The 16,096-nt window shown below is 62.0% G+C and overlaps 2 protein-coding genes across 4 annotated transcripts in view; both read left to right on the forward strand.

The window, feature by feature from the left end:
* Window positions 1-16,096, forward strand: part of Ndufa13 (NADH:ubiquinone oxidoreductase subunit A13) — a 200,475-nt gene that overhangs the window by 65,581 nt on the left and 118,798 nt on the right. The gene's annotated exons all lie outside the window — the stretch shown is intronic.
* Tpm4 (tropomyosin 4) lies at window positions 4,648-15,829 on the forward strand. Of its 2 annotated transcripts, XM_090334955.1 has the most exons (9): window positions 4,648-4,776; window positions 6,392-6,517; window positions 9,534-9,667; window positions 10,663-10,780; window positions 11,176-11,246; window positions 12,155-12,230; window positions 12,474-12,536; window positions 12,622-12,691; window positions 15,035-15,829. In XM_090334955.1, the coding sequence occupies exons 1-9, from the start codon at window positions 4,663-4,665 to the stop codon at window positions 15,115-15,117; spliced, it is 855 nt and encodes a 284-aa protein (XP_090191081.1). In that variant the 5' UTR covers window positions 4,648-4,662; the 3' UTR covers window positions 15,118-15,829. The 2 variants fall into 2 exon arrangements, with proteins under 2 accessions (XP_090191081.1, XP_090191090.1); XM_090334964.1 differs by lacking the exons at window positions 4,648-4,776; window positions 6,392-6,517 and adding an exon at window positions 7,233-7,404.

Raw genomic sequence — 16,096 nt, forward strand, 5'->3', positions numbered from 1 at the left:
ACAGTTTTGAGTCAGCCTCCTCTCTCCTGGTCACCCAGGGAGTGCCACCGCAACCTGGCCCCCCTCTTCTACAGCTTCGTCACCTCACCCCCAAGCCCCTCATCTACAACCTCAGGAACAAGGACCTGAGGGCCGCCCTGGCCCAGGTCATGCGCAGATCTGACCTCCGGCCAAGGCCAAGAGCGCCCGGGAGCCTCGCCGACCTGCCAGGCCAAGATCCGAGGACTGGGGTTCCAAGCCAGCCTGGCAAAGCTATCCAAGAGCCTTCACCTCGGTGGAACAAGCCGCCCGAGGGCCCAGAGCTTGGCTTCGTGGTGGAGTGCTCGCCTAGCACGCACGAAGCCCTGGCTTCCATTCCTCAGGACTACAACACAGGAAAGGCCGGAAGTGGTTCTCAATGGTACAGCACTAGCCCACGAGCTCAGAGACAGTGCTCAGACCCTTACCTGCATTTAACTGACAAACCCTACACGTGCAGGCCTAGCTCGGGCTTAGACACTGCTGGGATCGGAATTTGGTCTTTCCCCTCTGCCAGCGTGGGGAGGGGGGGTGGGGAGGATGGAGTGAGAGGTTGACTGGAGACAACATTAGAGGGGACACGGATCAGATTTCTCTGTCGGTAATCTCAGTCCGCCCTGCCTTGTGCCGTTTCTGTGGTTCTATCTGTGAACCTGTAGGAGATGAATTTTCCCCACTGCCTTTGTCTGCTTCCCATCCCCCCGCCCATTATCCACCTAGGGCTCTTGTAGCATAAATACCTGCTCTTGTTTTATGAATATACTTTTTCCTTGATCACACTGATACCACTCACTGGCCTTCGTGCCATGTGCCAGTGCCTCTCCTCTGCCATCCCAGGATCATGGTTCAAAGCCAGCAAAGGCCAGAAATGGAGCTGTAGTTCAAGTAGTAAAGTACCATCCTGGAGCAGAAGAGCTCAGGGACAGCACATGGGCTCCGAGTTCAAGCCCCATGACTGGCATTAAAAAAATGAGCAGGAGGTGGAAAAGGAAGAGGAAAGGAAAGTGGGGAGAGAAGGAAAGAAGATGAGAAAGGAAAAAGGCAGGGAGAAGGGAGGGAGGGTAGAGGATGCTGATGGAAGAGGCAGCTGGAGGGGAGCCAGGGCCTGGGGAGGAGGGGAGCCAGGACAGGGGAGGAGGGGAGCCAGGACAGGGGAGGAGGGGAGCCAGGACAGGGGAGGAGGGGAGCCAGGACGGGGGAGGAGGGGAGCCAGGACGGGGGAGGAGGGGAGCCCAGAGGATGCAGAGTCTGCATCCCACCTCTTCACAAGCCAGTCCTTCGAGTCTCCTGTGGCCCTGTTTCCCACATTCACCTGCAGGGGGCGCTCGGGGCTCACACACTGTGCGGATCTGGTGAGGCGCCAGCTCTCCATTCCCTGCCCAAGGCCTGGCTGCAAAAGCAAAGACCCTGTACGGGACTCCGTGCCTGGCTGCCTCCACCTCCTCCGGGTGCCAGAGGATGCCAAGACGTTCTCGTTGAGACATTTACGTTTATATCTACATTTGTGCTGGTCCTAGGGCTTGAACTCAGGGCCTCGGCACTGTGTTTTCGTGCTCAAGGCTGGCGTTCTACTTGAGTCACAGCTCCACTTCCAGCTTTCTGGAGGTTCGTTGGAGAGAGGAGTCTCACAGGCTTTCCTGCTAGGCTGGCCTCAAACCCTGATCCTCAGATCTCAGCCTCTTCAGTCTCTGGGATGGCAGCCCTGAGCCACCGGCACCCATCTAACCTTTGCTGTTTCATTCCAAGTATTACAGAGCAGAGGGTCATGGAGGACGAGAGCTGACTCACTTGTTTTAGAACTCCTTGTGCCTCCTTGGTGGACATGATAGCGTAGAGGCCACAGGAGACCAATTTTAGCCACAGGGAGAGAGCAGTGCTGCAGACAGCACTGATGTGGCAAAGGCCCTGAGTGGGTGCAGGTCGGGCTTGCTCAAGGAGCTAGTGCAGGGAGATAAGGGAGGGAGTGTGTGTGTGTGTGTGTGTGTGTGTGTGTGTGTGTGTGTGTGCGCGTGCGCATGCCGTTTGACTCTTGTCAGTCTTTGGGCCTTGAATAACTGGAATTTTTTTTTTCCCTCTAGTAGCAAAAGGCTAAGTGTGTGCTCTAAAAGAATGTAGCTGTCATGTGAAAATGAGTCCATCCAGGCCAAACCAGTTGGGTGACAATTGCCTAGCGGGCAAGAGGGTGGGGAAGTGGTCAGGCTTGTGTAGATACTTGGGTGGGGTTGGAGGGAGGCAGCCACAGGCTCTGCCCAGGGCCCATACGGGGGTTTAAAGATGGAGCCGGTGGCTCACGTTGTCATCACAGGCTGAGATGTGATAAGTAGGGCTGAAATCCAGGCAGGAAAGTCCTTGAGCTTTATCTCCTATGAACCATCCAGAAGCCCGAAGTACAGCCACGGCCCAAGTGGTTCAGTGCCAGCCTTGAGTAGAAAAGCTCCGGGATAGCGCCCAAGCCCTGAGTTCAAGCCCCAGGGCTTGGCACAAGCAAGATTGGAGTTTGAAGGTTTATGCTGTGATAAACTGGCAACTTTGCCAGCTACTGCCTGGCCAATATCAGAAGACGGAAAACACGGGCTCTGGGACAAAGGGTTGCCTCAGAAGGGTGCAGCAGTCCTATGGGCGTGTGTGTATGTGCGTGTGTGTATTGTGTGTATGTACTGATCCCTGCCCTGGGACCAAACCCGAGGCTCTGTGAATGCTGGGCAAGGGCTCTGCCACAGTATGTCACCTCTGGCCCCTAAGCCTATATTGCTTTTTCTTTCTTTTTCGAGATAGAAGGCTCAGTTCATTTTGCCCAGGCTAGCTTTGAAATCACTATCCTGCTTCTGTCTGCCAAGGGGCTGGGATTACAGGAATGAGCCATCACGCCTGGCAAAAATCCCAACATGTTAGGGCGGTTGGTGCAAACAAACCCCACCCTTCCTCTATGTCTGAGGGAGCCATTATTTTTTTAATTTTTTTTTTTGTGGGTCATGGGGCTTGAACTCTAGGCCTGGGCGCTGTCCCTGAGCTCTTCAGCTCAAGGCTACTCCCCTACCCTTGAGCCAGGCCCCACTTCCCATTTTCTAGAGGTTAATTAAGTCTCAGGATCTTTTGTGCCCCGGCCGGCTTTGAACCTTGATCCTCAGATCGCAGTCTCCTGAGAAGCTAGGAGTATAGGTGTGAGCCATGGCACTCAGCTGACAGGCTGTCATTATCATTTTTTTGATGTTCAGCACAACACTCTCAGAGCTGCTTGCTGGCCCAGCCCCTGCTGGTGACAGATGCCAAGAATTTTCCCCAGCACCCAATGGGCAGACCATGTGGACTGGAGCCTGGGATGGCTGAATGAGTCAGAGTTCCAGATGCAGGACTCTGGGCCCCGGGTTCCCATCCCAGCTGTGCTTGAGCAAAGTACTTTGCTTCTCCTTCTGCAAAAAACAGGCACGGCAGCAGCCTCCATCCCAGAGGGAATCTAAGTAAGTGGAGGCTTCAGGGCAGTGTTGCCTTCCTGCTCGGCAGCCTGGGTGTGTGTGCAGGGGAGGGATGGGGGTGGTTTCCAGGGTCTTGCAGTTAACTCAGAGGGACCAGAATTCAACTCCTGCCTCTGCTACGAGCCAGCTGTTTGGCCTCAGACAAAAGGTTGTCCAGCTGCACAGGCTTCTGCTCCCCCCAATATAGGAAAAAAAACAAAAACTTCAAAACCCCAAACCCCACTGAAGGCAAATTGTTCAACTCAAGGCCCAGCCTGGGTCTAAAGGGAGGGGTGTCCTCCCAATTGGGCCATTTTATTACCACCTCCGTTTTATTAAGTGACCTCAGAGGGTACGAGCTGGTTTCATGTATCATGTTCTTTTCTGTCCCGTGGAAGTAAACTGAGTCTGCCCCCCACCTGTCCATCCCTTACCTGTAACTGACCACGCCCACCCACGGACAGTGACGCCCACCCAATATATTTGCATATGCCCCACCTTTGCCCCTGATTGATTTACCCATAGACAAGTGTTGGCCAATCAGCATCCTCCAGAGACAGCCCTCCACCAATGGGGGAGCGCATGCTCTCTGCTGCCGCCGTCAGGGCAGCGGTGGGACTGCGCCCAGGCAGCCCACCTCCCCGGCAGGCTGGGGTCCCCGCCGGGTCTCACTGTGCCACCCCACTACCCAGCTGGGGTCCCTCCCCTCGGCGTGCTTCTGGGGAAGCCCGGCCACAGACGCCTGGCCCTGCCCCCGGTTCTCCCCGCGTCGTGCGCCGGGTTTCCTGCAGCCTCGCGATTCCGTGCGCCGGTGGTGGGGCTGCGCGCGGCGGGCGCGGTCCCCGAGCGCGCTCCGCTTCCAGCGTGCGGCTGGTTCCGTGGGTATGAGTCCCCCGGACTGCCCTGCCCCGGCTGGCTTCGAACCGCGGGGTCCCAGCGTCCCGAGGGGCCGGGGTGCCGGGGTCCCCAGCTTCAGGATGGCAAAGGCTTCGGCCTTTTTTTTTTTTTTCCCCCCCTTCCAGAACCGCCTAGGCCCAAATAAGGCGAGGGCTGAGGCGGGCGAGCGCGGCCCAGGACGGCCGGGCCCGGGCTCGCCCAGGAGGGCGGCGCTGCCTATAAGACCGGTGCGCGTCCGGGCCCCGCCACACCGGTCCCGCCGCCCCGGCCCCGTCCGCCCGCGCTCTCCGCCACCATGGAGGCCATCAAGAAGAAGATGCAGATGCTGAAGCTGGACAAGGAGAGCGCCGTGGACCGCGCCGAGCAGGCCGAGGCCGACAGGAAGGCGGCGGAGGACAAGTGCCAGCAGGTGAGGCGCCCCGCGCCCCGCCTCCCGCGCCCGCCACTCCGCGCCATCCCGCGCCCCGCGCCTGCCGCTCGGCGCCATCCCGAGCCCCGCGCCCTCCGCCCCGCGCCCCGCGCCCGCCACTCTGCGCACGCCGTCCCGAGCCCCGCGCCCCGCTTCCCGCGCCCGCCGCCCCGCGTACTGGCGGTGGTGGGGTGCGGCAGGCAGGCGCGGGGCCCCGGCCCTGCGTCCCGGTGGCCCCTGCGATGCCGGGACCGCAGAGGTCCAGAGCGGTGGGATCGCAGCCGTGGGCCCCGCCAGGGACCCGGCCGGCAGGTGGAGCCCGGCACCGCCAGCCGTAACCACGTTCCGGCCCCGGAGCCCCCGGAGCCCCCGACCCTCCACCCCACGGACAGGCGCCCCGGAAGGCGCCCGGCCCTGACTCACCCGTGACTTAACCCGAGGGCGGGTCAGGGCAAAGCCAAGCTCACCTGCCTCCAGTTCTCACCCCAAGGCCTCGCTGGCCCAGCGGGTCCCCGGGACGGCCAGCGTCTGGCTGGCTAGGAGGGATGTGGGTTCAAATCCACACTGCGGTGCTGCTCTGTCTCCTGCCTTGGTGACTCAGCCTGTTCCGGGATTCCTCCCAGCCCACACTGTGAAATGCAGGGACAGACAATCCTTCCTGACAGCCAGGCCTGGAACCCTCTGTCCCAGAGTCCCCAGACCACAAGCCAGGCCCCCAGAACCCTGGCCGGGACATCAGGAGGCAGGGACAGCGAGTCTGGGGTCAGCCTCGCCCCCACCTCCCAGGCCGGCCCTGAGATCCGGGGTCAGCCTCGCCCCCACCTCCCACGCCAGGCTCTGAGATCCCGCCGGCCCCCTAGGGGAACAGGGCATCTGTCCCCGCTTCCTGCCCTCCCGGACCCTGCATCCTGCCTGCCCCGCCCTCCCGCCCAGCCCTGGCTTCTGGGACTGGAGTCTGTGGCTGGGAATACTTGTGGCCATTTTATGGGGAGGAAAACTGAGGGCCTCAGGGCAAGGCCTGGAAGCCCGGCTCCCCACCCCAGAGCCCTGAATCCACCACACCCGCTGCCAGGGAGCCGCCCTTGACTCAATGAACAAACACCCCCAGGGTACCCCAGCATCAGGGACCCCTGCGAGGGGAGAGGGCACAGCAGTGCCTGGGGATCTGGTCACCAGGCAGTGGTCCCAGCCCCCATCTGTGTGGCCACACCCTGCGAGGACTCGGTTTACCTTTTTATTTTGGGGGGGGGTTGAAATCAGGGTAGAGTGTGGGTCCCACAAACACAAGGCCTGGAGTTTGGGCCCACAACCACCCAGAAAAGGGAAAAGAAAACAGGAATGGAGACCAGGAAAGGGGCAGCAAGGTGACCAGCCGGGCACCGCCCCTGGAGGTCACAGCCAGGTTCTGGAGCAGCCCGGGCCTGGCTGTCTCCAGGACCCCAGCCCAGCCGCCCTGGGGCCTGCAGGGGCAGGGTGCAGAGCAAGGCTCCAGGGGACAGGGGAGCCTGGGGACCCGCGAGGCCCGGGTCCCAGGGGCCGCAGGCCGGTGGTCAGCGCCCAGGACAGGGGGCAGGGGGTTGGGGCTCCCCTCACCCTGCTGACCCCTGTGCCCCAGGTGGAGGAGGAGCTGTCCCACCTCCAGAAGAAGCTGAGAGGGACGGAGGACGAGGTGGACTGGTACTCGGAGGAGCTGAAGAACGCACTGGAGAAGCTGGAGCTTGCGGAGAAGAAGGCCTCGGAGGTGAGGGGAATGGAGGCCGGGGCCAGAGGCCTCCTAGGTGGAGGCCGGACCGAGGAGGCTGGGGCCGGGGTGGAGGCTGGGGTGGGAGGCCGGGACAGCAGTGTGTTTGGAGGTCGACAGAGGCCTGGTGGAGGCTGGGGCTGGGGTGGAGGCCTCTGTGGTGGAGGCCAGGGCCGGGGTGGAGGCTGGGGTGGGAGGCCGGGACAGCAGTGTGTTTGGAGGCCGACAGAGGCCTGGTGGAGGCTGGGGCTGGGGCGGAGGCCTCTGTGGTGGAGGCCGGGACCGGGGTGGAGGCTGTGTTTGGAGGCCGACAGAGGCCTGGTAGAGGCTGGGGCTGGGGTGGAGGCCGGGCCAAGGAGGCCAGGGCCGGGGTGGAGGCTGGGGTGGGAGGCCAGGACAGCAGTGTGTTTGGAGGTCGACAGAGGCCTGGTGGAGGCTGGGGCTGGGGCGGAGGCCTCTGTGGTGGAGGCCGGGACCGGGGTGGAGGCTGGGGTGGGAGGCCGGGACAGCAGTGTGTTTGGAGGTCGACAGAGGCCTGGTGGAGGCTGGGGCCGGGGCGGAGGCCCCGCGGGGGGCGGAGGCCGGGGGGGGGGGGGAGGGGGGAGGCCCGGCGGGCGGGCCCGGCGGCGGTGACCTCAGCGGGCCGGGCGGGCCCGGCGGGCGGGCCGGGGGCGGCGGCGGGGCGGGGCGGGCGCCCGGCCGAGCGGGGGCCCGGGGCGCGGTCGCGCAGTCGCCGCCGCCGCCGTCGCCGCGCCATGGCCGCGCTGAGCTCGCTGGACACCGTGAAGCGCAAGATCCAGGCGCTGCAGCAGACGGCGGACGGCGCCGAGGAGCGCGCGCAGGGCCTGCAGCGGGAGCTGGACGCGGAGCGCGAGCGCCGGGAGCAAGTGAGCGGGCGGCGCCGGGGACCCCGACCCCCGCCCCGGGTCCCCCCGTCCTCCCCGGGTCCCCCCGGATTCCCCAGCCCCTCCGATCCCCCTGCCATCCCCGGGTCCCCCGGATCCCCCAGCCCTCCCGCCCTCCCCGGATCTCCCCGGGTCCCCCGGCCCTCCCCGGATCTCCCCGGATCCCCCGGCCCTCCCCGGATCTCCCTGGGTCCCCCCGCCATCCCCGGATCCCCCGCCATCCCCGGGTCCCCCCGGCCCCGCCCCGGCCGCCGCCCGCGCCCTTCCCGCCGCCCGCGCTCCGCCGTCGCCGCCTTTGTGCCCCGGGCCGGGCCGGGCTCGCTGTCCCCGGGCCCGGGCGGCCCGCGAGGCCTCCGCCTCCACCCCGGCTCCCGCCCCACTTCCTCGGGCGCCGGGCGGGCGCGGCCCCGGGGTCCCCGCGCCCAGGGCGCGCAGCGGGGCCGGGACCCCGGAAAGCGCCCCGTGGGGGGCCCGGAGCTGCTCCGGGGAGGTGGGGGTCCTCCGCGCCGCGCAGCTGGCTCCGTTTAGGTTTAGGGGTGACGGCCCCCCACCTTCCGGCGCCGGCTTTTCCCTTATAAGGGAAATGCTTTGTGGCCCGGGCGCTGTGATTGCGGAAGGGGCGGGCGGGGCGGGGCGGACGGGGGACCCCGGCCCCCGCTTCCGTCCGGACGCCTGGACACCCGCCAGCCGGCCCTGCCGGCCCGGCCGCCACGTCACGGACCGCAGGGTCCGAGGACTCCCCGGGCTCCCGGCTCCAGGCCTGGCCTGGCCTGGGCTGGGGGCATCCAGCTGCTCTCTGTTCCTCCCCTTCCTCCTGCTCCTCCTCCTCATTCCTCCTCCTCATCATCCCCCTCCTCCTCCCCCTCTCCTCCTCCCCCTCCTCTCCTCCTCCTCTCCCCCTCCTCATCATCCCCCTCCTCATCCTCCTCCTCTCCCCCTTCCTCCCCTCCCTCTCCTCATCATCCCCCTCCTCCCCCTCTCCTCCTCTTCCTCTCCTCCTCTCCCTCCTCTCATCCTCCTCCTCCTCCTCCTCTCCCCCCTCCTTCTCCTCCTCCCCTTCTCCTCTCCCTCCTCTCCTCCTCTCCCTCCTCCTCCTCCTCTTCCTCCTCCTCTCTTTATACGTGAGCTGGGGTACGGGGAGGGCAGAGCGCCCACAATTTTTATCGCCTTCCCTTTTCGGGCTCTTTATTCGTCCCGCAGGGCCGCCCTCCCCGCGGCTTTCGCTTCCTCCACTCCAGCCTGCTTCCCTTCCTGCCTGGTTATTTTTATTTTATCTTTTTCATTTATTGATGTCTGCCAGTCCCCGGTCTTGAACTTGGGGCCCTGAGTCTTGGCGCTCCACCACCACTTGGGCTTCTCTGAGCGGGTCACCCGGGATAAGAGCCCGGGGACGTTCCTGGCCCGGCTGGCTTCCAGCCCCAGATCTCAGCCTCTGGTGAAGCTGGGGTGAGGGCTGTGTGAGCCAGTGGTCACGGCTCTTGCCAGCTCAGGCTCTTCCCACCATCCACGTGGCCGCTCCTCCCTGCTCTGCCCTGCGGGGAGCCTGCGGTGACCCTGGGAGGGCTCTGGCTCTGCCGCCTCCTCCCAGGCCCTGGTATGTGGCAGGGCCGGTCGGGGCGGGGAGGTGGGGACTGACTCCCTCCAGCCTCCTGGAGTGCAGCCATTCTTTCCCCTTTTGGGAGAAGGAGCTGAGGCCGGGGACTTGAACTCAGGACCTCGTGCAGTTCAAGCATGCCTGCCCCGCTTTGTGCTGACTCTGATCCTACTGTTGGGGGGGGCATGCCAGTTCCTGGGGACCCCAGCTCCGTGCCTCAGTGGTGCCCTGCTCCTCCTGCCTCCATCCACTCCCCCAGTGCTGGGATTCTAGGCCTGTTCCCCTCTGGAATGCTGCCTGGTGTTCCAGTGACGTATGAGCAGGGCGTGGTAGCATGAGCTCGTAACCCCCAGCTGCTGGGGAAACTGAGGCAGGGGGATTGCTTGAGCGGAGAGATTGGAGGCTAACCCAGGGGGACAGCCAGGTCTGCTCTGAGAATAACCGTCACCAGACAGCGTCAAACATCCTCCCTGGGCACATGTGGGTCTGTCCTCACCTGTCCTCCTGTCCTCCCCAGGCGGAAGGTGACGTGGCAGCCCTGAACCGGCGTGTTCAGCTGGTGGAGGAGGAGCTGGACCGCGCGCAGGAGCGGCTGGCCACGGCCCTGCAGAAGCTGGAGGAGGCTGAGAAGGCGGCGGATGAGAGCGAGAGGTGAGGGGCTGGGCGGCGGGTCTGCAGGCATGCAAGGCCCAGGCCTGCGTCCTGCAGGTCTACAGGCCCAAGTTTGGGGGGCAGTGTGGAAAGGGGGAAATGAGGGTGTGGTCGTCACCATCTTCGTCATCATGGGGGTGGGGGCGTGCCAGGCCCGGGGCTTGAACCTAGGCTCACTCTGAGCTTTTTCTTTTCACTCAAGGATGGCACTCTGCCAGTTGAGCCACTGTGCCCCTTCTGGCTTTTTTGCTGGTTCAATGGAGATAGAATATCACAGATGTTTCTTTCCTGGGCCTGGCTTGGAACCATAGTCCTGAGATCTGAGCCTCTGCAGTAGCTGGGGTTCCAGGGCTGTGTGTTTGCCATGGGGTTTGCTGGGTGGCCTGGCTGGCCTGCGGGCTTCTCGGTCCTTCTCCAGCCTGGGCCCTCCCTTCTCCATTGGCAGGTGTCTCTTTCCTGCAGGGACATTGTGGCCCCTGGCTCTGCTGGGCACCCAAGGGCTGAGGGTGGATTGTGGGGGTACACAGGCGCCCATGTCTCTGTGGGTGCAAATGGGCCCTTGTGTGGCCCTAGTGTTGGCCCGGCTGGTAATCAGCTGAGCCCAGCCATGGGGTCACGGCCTGGGGTCCCTGAGGGTCCCCTATGGGACCCCTATGGGGGGCTCCCTCAGAGTGGAGGGCCCAGGCCCTGGGTTCCTTCCCCAGCAGCACAACAAAGGAACTGCACTGCCCGCGGCCCGCCGCCCATGGCCCAGCCTGGCTGGTTTCCTCCCAGGCTTGGATCTTGCCACCCTTGGCCTGGAGATGAGTCTCAGGAACTTTCCTGCTTGGGCTTTGAACCCTGATCCTCTGATCTCAGCCTCCTGAGTAGCTGGGATGTCAGGCGTGAGCCCCTGTGTTTTGATAATGACTCCGTGTGGTGACATTGAGTCCGGGTGCCGTGGCTGGGTGTCGGGGCACAGGCGGGCACTGAGGGGAACCGCCCTGTCCTGGCAGAGGCATGAAGGTCATCGAAAACCGGGCCATGAAGGATGAGGAGAAGATGGAGATCCAGGAGATGCAACTGAAAGAAGCAAAGCACATCGCCGAGGAGGCGGACCGCAAGTACGAGGAGGTGAGTGGGGGGGGACAGGAGGTGGGGCTGGGGAGGGCGCTGGGCCCTGACCACCTGACCCGTGGCTCTGTTTCGTCTTGTGCCAGCCTCAGGTCTGGTTGCTGCACCCCCACCCGCAGCTTTTGTGCTCAAGGCTGGTGCTCTACCACTTGCACCACAGCTCCACTCCCAGCTTTTTGCTGGTTCACTGGAGATAAGAGTCTCAAGGACTCAACTTTCTAGCCTCCCTTTGAACCCCGATCTTCAGCTCTTGCCTCCCAAGTGGCTGGGATGGTAGTGCCTGGCCAGCCGGCCAGCCGGCCAGCCTTGGGGTCTTGGCACGCTGGGTGACGGCTGACTCGGGGCCCTCCAGGCCCCAGGGGGTGGCCCGTGTCCCCAGCTGCTTGTCTCCACAGGTGGCTCGGAAGCTGGTGGTCCTGGAGGGTGAGCTGGAGCGAGCGGAGGAGCGAGCGGAGGTGTCCGAGCTGTGAGTGGTGCTGGGGTTGGGGACCCCAGCCAGCTTTGAACTGCGAGCCTGGAGGAGCTGAGGTGACAGGCGTGGCACCGGGGCCAGGGGCCCTGGTTGTTCTTGAGACGGGGTCCCTCTTAATGCCTGGCCGATCCAGGGACACCAGGCCTAGCTGCTCAGTCGCGCTCTCGTACATGGATGGAGTTGTTGGCCATTTTTGCTTAGGCCAGCCTTGAACCTCTGACCTCCATCTCTGCCCTGCCTCCGAAGTAGCTGGGATTCCGGCCCCACTCCCCTTACCTGGCCCTTCCATCTTTCTTTTCTTTTTTTTCCTTTTTTGGTTGGTCATGGGGCTTGACTCTGAGTCTGGACACTGACCCCAAACTCTTCAGCTCAAGGCTACCGCCCTACCCTTGAACCACAGCGCCATTTCCCGTTTTCTAGAGGTTAATTGGAGTTAAGAGCCTTTTGTGTCCAGGCTGGCTTTGAACCTTGATCCTCAGGTCTCAGCCTCCTGAGTAGCTAGGATGACAGGCGTGAGCCACCATGCTTGGCTAGTTGCATCTTTGTTTAGGTGAAGCCACTTTCCTCCTCTGAGGCTGGCTCTGACCTGGAGGAGCTCCTCCTCCTCCTCCTCCTCCTCCTCCTCCTCCTCCTCCTCCTCCTCCTCCTCCCCATTCCTCCAGAGCCGCTGGGATTACAGGCATACACTGAGCCCGGCCCTCCCTCCTTTTTTGAGATGGGGGCCTTGAATGGAATCCTGGTAGCCCACCCCAGGAGGTACCAGGAGCCCTTATTCCCATGCCCAGGCGCCTGGACAGGGCTCTGACCCCCAAGTCCCTCCCAGACCCCCACATTCCTCTGGGGAGCCCCGAGTTCCGAAGCAGCCTTGGTGAGGGCATCTGTGCTCTTGTCTGTGTGTACAGGAAGTGTGGGGACCTGGAGGAGGAGCTCAAGAATGTCACCAACAACCTCAAGTCCCTGGAGGCCGCCTCTGAGAAGGTGGGTGCTGGCTGCGGGCTCCCGCTGGGCTGGCTGTGCTTCCTGGGTGCTGGGATGGCAGGCAGGACCGGCCACACTGGGCTGGCACGTTAGGATGGGGAGTGGGGTGGCTCACTAGCCTTATGCACAGGTTCACGAACCTCCAGCTGTCTCCATGCCCTGGGCAGCTGGGGTGCCAGGCACGAGCCCCCACTCCCCACCCCTTCGGGTTCTGAGCGATCGTTGGCTTGTTTTCTCTGGCAGTACTCGGAGAAGGAGGATAAATATGAGGAAGAAATCAAACTCCTGTCTGACAAACTGAAGGAGGTGAGTGGGCCCCAGCCAACCCCGCCCTGCACCCAACCCCACGCCGCCTGCCCACAGAGGCAGGCGCTGACTCCACGCCCCACAGGCCGAGACGCGGGCTGAGTTTGCAGAACGAACAGTGTCCAAACTGGAGAAGACCATCGACGACCTGGAAGGTGAGTGCGGGCGGGGCGGGCTGGGGCAGGGCTTGGTGGCTTCTCTCCTGTGTGTGGGGCTGTCCCCGAGCTTCCCCCCTCCCCCCAAATCCAGGCTGGTGCTCTACCACTTGAGCCACAGCTCCACTTCCGGCTTTTTGCCCATGTATTGGACATAAGTGTCTCCCAGCCTTTCCTGCCTGGGTTGGCCTTGAACCGTGATGCTCAGCTGTCAGCCTCCCGGGTCGCTGGGATGACAGGCATGAGCCACCAGTGCCCAGATTGCCTGGCCTGAGGCCCCGGGTAGGCCAATTCTCAGAGTCTGTCCCTGGTTTCTCTGGACACCATGGAAAATTCCAGCAGCTTTGATAGAGGCGAGGTTTCCTTATAAGGAGCTCACAGTGTAGCCTATGACCTGGTGACATCATTGGAGATGGTCATGACTGTAGGCCACCCCTGTGACCCTCACCCCCACCCCCACCCTCTTCTTTTCTCCTTACCACATGGCCAATGACGTGATCTCCCGGTGGTGGCCCAGACTCTGCACTGGTCCTAGCCTCAGGCTCTCCACAGGATGCCAGAGCTCCAGCCCTCGCCTTCGGGTTCATGCTCTCAAGCCTTCTGATGTCTGCAATAAACTTGGGCTGTCCTCAACCTCTCTTTCCCACTCTTCTCTCCTTGCCACCTTTGGAGTTTTGGCTGGGGTGGGGGCTCATGGGGGCCTCACCCCTCCAGGAGTCTGGGCTGTGGGGGGGGGAACAAAGGGAACTTACAGGACATGTGGACATCCAAGCCAGCCACTGCACATAGGCTTCGTGCCTCCTGTCTGTTTCTCACCCCTCTCCTCCCTGATCACAGCCCCCAGCCCTGCTCACCCCTCCTCACCCGCACGGCCCACCCATAGGGAAACTGCTGTGCCACCCAGGAGAGCTGGGGCCAGCCTGCTGCCTGCCCACAGGGCCCAGTCCAGCCCAGCCGCATCCCCAGGCCTTGCCTTTTAAGAGTAAAGTGGCACTGTGGCACCGCCTGGAGGGTCAAAGTTCTGGGACAGCAGCCGGCTCTGAGTTCCAGCCCTAGGACCTGCACAGGCACCAGTGCGTGCGCGCACACGCATATAACAGGCTGGGGCCCTAAGCAAGGCGTGAGGCCCTGGGCTTGCTCCTCCATGCCTTAGAATCTTTTTTTTTTTTTTTACACCTGGACGTGGGCTGGAACTCGGGGCCTGGGCGCTGTCCTTGAGCGATTTTTGTCCTTGAGCCATTTCCAGTTTTCTGGTGGTTCTTGCCCGGGCTAGCTTTGAACCATGATCCTTAGATCTGAGCTTCCCTCCTGAGTAGCTAAGAGAGCAGGCCTTGAAATGCCTTGAAAAGGGCTAAAGTTCTTTGGCAGTTTCCTCCCTGTGAGGCTTTCCAGGCGGTGCCCTGGGGGGGGGGTCCTGTCCTGGCACTGTGCCCGCTTGAGCTCTGGGCCAGGCCCTCCGTGACACCTCATCCTGTTTTGTGTGTTCCCACCACTGTGTCTGTCCGCTCTGACTTTGATTTCAGGTCTGTGATTCCATTGTGACTATGTAGACAGCACATCTGTGGGAATGGCACCAGGCCCTCCCTTCCCCGGAAGGGCTGGGGAGCTGAGCACAGGCTGGGCGGCGGCATGTAGGGGAAACGCATCATCATGACACCACAGCTGAACCCCCAAGCTTTTTTGCTCGAAGTTGGTGCTGGATCACTTGAGCCACAGCACCACGTTCTGCTGTTTGGTGGTCAGGCTTTCCTACCCGGGGCTGGTTTTGAACCTCAGATCTCAGCTTCCTGAGTAATAGGATTGCAGGCACACCTCGGTCGTCACTCCGTGGCTTCCCTGAGTCTCCTGTGTCCCTCCGCCCCAGGTGTCACACACAGGGAATGTGAGTTCACTCACGCCTCTGCTGCAGCTTGGGGCGGGGTGGGGAGGAAATGGTGACTTCAGTTTGCATTCCAGACAACGAATCTTCATTTCGCATAAGCACATCTCATATAATACGTGTGACACATTTAGAATATTGTTTGTGGCCAGGTACAGTGGCTCACACCTGTGATCCTAGATACTCAGGAGGCAGAGACCTGAGGATGGTGGATCAAATCCAGCCCACGAGACTCATCCGTTGACCACTAGAGAAGTGGAGGTAGAGCTGTGGCTGAAGTAATAGATCACCAGCTTTGAAGGCAAAAAGCTCAAGGACGGCGCTGTGGTCCTGAGTTCCAGCCTAGGACTGACACACAAGCACACACACAAAGAGAAAAGCATTTTGACTCTGTGTTCTGGAAATTGGAGGTTCCCGTGACATTATTTTAATTAATTCACTTCTTTCTCTCTCTCCTCCCCCAGAGAAACTTGCCCAAGCCAAAGAAGAAAACGTGGGTTTGCACCAAACACTGGACCAGACGCTGAACGAACTCAACTGTATTTAAGGGATCCTGGAGTCCATCACAGCATGGCTCGGCACGAAATATGGCCAGCACATGCTGAGTTCATGACCAAATATTTTGTATCAGACATGCTTTGAGCACAGCAGGTTCCACCCCCTCTCTCCCTCCCTTCTGCCCTTTCTTCCTCCTTTTACTTTCAAGAGCACCAGCTTTTTTTTTTTTTTTTTTTTTCCTAGCTCCTTTTATATCCACTGCATTTCTTCCTGTAGGCAGGGTTGACTTATTCTCTTCAAACTGGACTAGGAAATGCTGGAATATTACACAGCCAGGAACAGCATACAGACTCTGGGCAGTGCTGGTGAACAGAACCGTCCTCACCGCTGGCGGTGACAGGATGTGTGTGCGGGGGGCACTCACAGTAAAATGGCTGGGGGCAGGGAAGAAAAGGAAGAGAAAGCCTGATGGTAGGAAGCCTTCAACCCCAGAGATGAATCAGGTTTCCCCGCCCCTGCGGCTTTGAGCCTTGATCCTCAGATCTCCGCCTCCCGTGTAATGGGATCCTAGGAGCTCGGCACCTGAGGTAGAAAAAGAAAGGTGTTTGGAGTCGAGGCCATATTGGGGGGAGGCCTTAAGCCAAAACCTCCAGTGCCCCACCACACACACACCCCAAGTCAAGCCCAAACCAAAGGCCTGGCCCACAGCGCGGCCGGATCTCGCCTCGAGCTCGGGGAAGCGGGGCTGGGGGTTCCGCTCGCGGGAGGCCCTGCTCCGGCCTGCTCTCTCGGCGGACATCTCGGGGTCGGACCCCAGGCCTCCCTGGCTCCAGCCGCCCCGCCCTCCGCCCCGCCCGTGCCTTCCTCCCCTCTGTATCATACGGATCACCTACCACTTTTTCTACATTTTGGTCAAAATAAATTTTTACATAAACGACGCGGTCGCTGCGCATTTCCTCGCCTCGCGCGGCGCCCTCGTGGCCCAGCCATTTCCCGCGCTTACCTCCCCGCACTGCGGCTGCGCGGCC

This window comes from Megascapheus bottae, chromosome 1 (assembly GCF_031878675.1).
Source record: "Megascapheus bottae isolate mThoBot1 chromosome 1, mThoBot2.hap1, whole genome shotgun sequence".
In the NCBI taxonomy this organism is placed as follows: domain Eukaryota; kingdom Metazoa; phylum Chordata; class Mammalia; order Rodentia; family Geomyidae; genus Megascapheus; species Megascapheus bottae.